This window comes from Fonticula alba, assembly GCF_000388065.1.
Source record: "Fonticula alba strain ATCC 38817 unplaced genomic scaffold supercont2.62, whole genome shotgun sequence".
Taxonomy (NCBI): Eukaryota; order Rotosphaerida; family Fonticulaceae; genus Fonticula; species Fonticula alba.
In genome coordinates, this window is record NW_009243032.1 from 1 (window position 1) to 3,549 (window position 3,549).

At 75.8% G+C, this 3,549-nt stretch overlaps 1 protein-coding gene across 1 annotated transcript; it reads left to right on the forward strand.

Moving 5' to 3' along the window:
* Positions 1-152: 152 nt before the first annotated feature.
* Positions 153-2,383, forward strand: H696_06296 (hypothetical protein; the record flags this gene model as incomplete). The annotated part of the gene is made up of 1 exon (XM_009500039.1): positions 153-2,383. Exon 1 carries the CDS (start codon positions 374-376, stop codon positions 2,381-2,383), a length of 2,010 nt encoding a protein of 669 aa, XP_009498314.1. The 5' UTR covers positions 153-373.
* Between the last annotated feature and the right edge of the window lie 1,166 nt (positions 2,384-3,549).

Genomic DNA, 3,549 nt, shown 5'->3' on the forward strand with positions numbered 1-3,549 from the left:
GGGCGGCGGGGGGGGGAGAGTGCGGACGAAACTTGCGCTCACACACATGCACACACACACGCGCGCGCGCGCGCGCGCGCGCGGCCCGCGGCACGGGCCTCGTCCGGCATGGGGGCGATTGCTTTCTCGCGCTGCGCCCGCGCGCGCGCCAGACGAGCCGCCATTCAGCCAGCCCGGGCACCAGTGCAAGCGCTGCGCCGCGGCCCACTGCTACAGCTGCAATGGGCAGGGCTGCCTGGTGTGCGAGTGGCCGAACTGGCTGCCGGAGTACAGCGGGCCCGGGGGCCAGGTGGCCTGCCGGCAGGATGCCTGCTCGCCGGGGTTCCACCTGGTGGCCGGGGTGTGCCAGGCCCAGGAGCTGGCCCTGGCGCGGATGGTCCTCGGCCAGCCGGAGGCGGAGCCGCTGCCCGGGCTGGACCCGGGGGTGCCGGTGACCGCGCTGACGGCCACGCGGCTGACCGTGGACCCGGGGTCCGGCCGGCCGGTGGTGCCGGCGGTCCATGATGACCCCGGGGCCGAGCCGGGGATGGTGCTCCTGCTGCAGGCCGGCCCCCGGGCCCGGGCGTGGCTCATGCCGAATGGGGCCATCGGCCAGCCGGGCAAGGGCCCATTGCAGCCGGTGGCCCTGCTGAGCGGCCCGCTGCCGGCCGATGCGGTGGCCGTGGCCGAGGTCGGGCCCTTCCTGGCGGATGGCGGCCAGCTGCTGCTGGGGCTGGTGCTGTGCGACCGCCAGGGGGCCGTGCATGGGGCGTGGCTGGGGTGCGCGTCCGGGCGGGCGGACGGGTCGGCCGCGTGCGTGGCCGCCGGCGGCCCGGCCGTCCTGACGCCCCTGCTGCAGGGCACCGGCTGCGTGGAGCTCCGGGTCCAGGCGACCACCGGCCGGCATGTGGTCATGCTGTCGGCCCGGGCCCAGGGGGCGGCCCTGCTGGAGGCCGATCCGGCCGGCCGCCGGTGGCTGGCCACCCCGGTGCCGATGGACGGCATGGTGGTGCTGCCGGGGCCCGGGGGGCCGGCCGGGCGCGTGGCCGACCCGGCCGTCGGCGACTGGCTGGTGACCACCCATGTGGAGCTCCTGCCCTCGGCCGTGCCCACGCGCCTGCCGGTGTGGGACTCCCGGTGGAGCGCCCTGGTGGGGAACTTCCTGTACAACATCGACACCTGGCCGGATGTCCTGACGCCGGTGGTGCTGCCGGCCGGCGGGGGCTTCCCGCTGGAGCTGGTGCTGGTGTCGACCAAGGGCAATGGCTGGCGGGCGATCCGCGTGCCGGGGGAGATGCAGCCGACCGGCTCGGCCGCGCACCTGCTGACCAGCATGCAGGTCCTGCTGGAGAGCCTGCCGGGGCCGCTGGGCCCGGGCGGCCTGGCCGGCAGCCCGGGTGCCCGGTTCCAGGGCCTGCGCATCCCCGGGTCGGCCACATACCCGAGCGCGCTGCTGCTGCAGGCGCACACCATGCTGGGGGTGGCGCTGCTCCGGTGCCCGGGCGACCGGGTCCTGTGCAGCTTCCTGCCGGCCGTGGTGCTGGAGCTGGCGCCGGGGTTCCGGCTGCCGGCCGACGGCATGGGGCTCTGGCAGCCGGTGATCGCGCGGGCCGGCGGCCCGGCCCCCGGGCCCGGGCCCGCCGGCGCCGTGCCGGTCCTCTCGCTGCTGGCCTTCTCCGAGGCCACCGGGCCGGTGCATGTGCGCCTGGGGGCCGACTGCCCGGCCGGCACCTTCGGGCCGGCCTGCGAGGCATGCCACCCGGCCTGCGAGCTGGCGTGCACCGGCCCCGGGCCCGGGGCGTGCGTCTGCGCCTTCTGGCTGCCGGAGGACCCGGCCGGGTGTCTGGCGGCCTGCCCGGCCGGGACCTACAGCGACTGGGGCGCCTGCCGGGGGTGCCATGCGTCGTGCGCCGAGTGCACCGGGCCCGAGGCCGGGGCGTGTGCCGCATGCGCCCCGGGGCTCGTGCTGGAGGATGGCCGCTGTGTGGCGGCCTGCGGGGCGGGGGAGTATGCGTGCGCCTCGGCGTGCCTGCCCTGCCCGGGGGGCTGCGCCCGGTGCGAGCAGGCCAGCGGCAGCGGCCCGGGCTGCGAGGCCGTGTGCACCGGCTGCGAGCCGGGCTCGGTCCTGGTGGGTGGGGAGTGTGTGGCGGAGGCCTGCCCGGTGGGGGAGTTCCTGTCGCCGGAGTCCGGGGCGTGTGCCCGGTGCCACTGCACCTGCCGGGGGTGTGCCGGCGGGGCCGGGCTCGACCGGTGCACCTCCTGCCCGAGGGGCTTCCGCCTGTCGGAGGAGGGCCGGTGCCGGGTGTCCTGCCTGCCGGGGGGCCTGTGCCCCGGGCGCCTGGCCGAGGCGCTGCTGGTGCATCTGCTCTGCTGGGCTCGCGCGAAGGGGGGCGCCGGCCACTGAGACGGACGCGGGGCGTCGGGCGGCCGGCCCTTTGTGATCGTGCAAAAAAAATAAAAGTAGAGCATAGCTTCGCCATGTGTGGCGCGGGCCGGCGGGGCGAGGGGGTCTTGCCCGGGCGCGCGGCACAGACAGATGCCGGGGCCTCGGGCGTGGGGCGCGGGCCGCCGGTGGTGGTGCTGGGCGCGGCATGCAGGGCGGCACCGGTGCCGCGCGGGCGGGGCGGCGTGTTGGTGGCCTTCCCGCCGGTGACGCCCTCCCCCCATGATGCGGGGGTGATGGCGGCGTGCGCAAGTGCGGCGGGGGTGTCCGGAACACCAAGGACGCGCTGGCCGCGGGCGAGCTGGGTCTGTCGCGTCGGGGCTCCGGGCGGCGCGCAGGCTGCCGGCGCCCGGGGTGCGCCATGCCGAAGGAGAAGGAGACATGCACGCGGCTCGGGGAGGCGGGCGGGCCCGGGGGGCCAACGCACCCGGGGGAACAGCGGCACGCCGGCCGGGGCGGCCCCCGAGATGGCGCGCCGGGGTTCGCGTGACTCCGTCACATGCGCGGCATGCCGACGCTCCGGTCATCGCGCATCAACAGCCCGGGCTGGGCGGGCAGCGGTTCGGTCTCGGTCGGCGGCCCGGCGATCGGGCACGCCCGCGGGGGAGGGAGCTCGCGGGGACATCGACGACCGGCCGGCCCCCCGGTCCTGGCTGGTATGTGTCCGTGTGTGTGTGTGTGTGTGTGTCTATGTGTGTATGTGTGTGTGTGTATGTGTGTGTGTGTATGCATACATGACGGGCACGCGAGCCGTTGTGCGCCGCCGCAACATGCCGCCGGGATCGCGCACACACAAGGAGGCGGCGGGCCGCCCTGGTGATGGGGGGCGGCGGTTGATTTCCTGGGTGGTCCGATCGGCCGCCGGTGCGAACACACCCGAGGGGGGGCCTCCGCCCCCGCCGGGAGGGGGTATAAGGGGCGCCGGGCCGGGGCGCCTCCGAGAAGATGCGGCGCACATGCCGAAAGTAAATCCTCCCCCTTTTTCTGTTCACCCTTACACGCCTCCCCTCTTTTTGTGTCCACCCTCACACGCCTCCGCCCTTTTTTCCTTTTCGGTATGCCTCGAGTCTCTGTGTGTGCTGCTTTGCGCGGAAGTGCGGGTCTTCCCGCTGGGGGATTGCACGGCC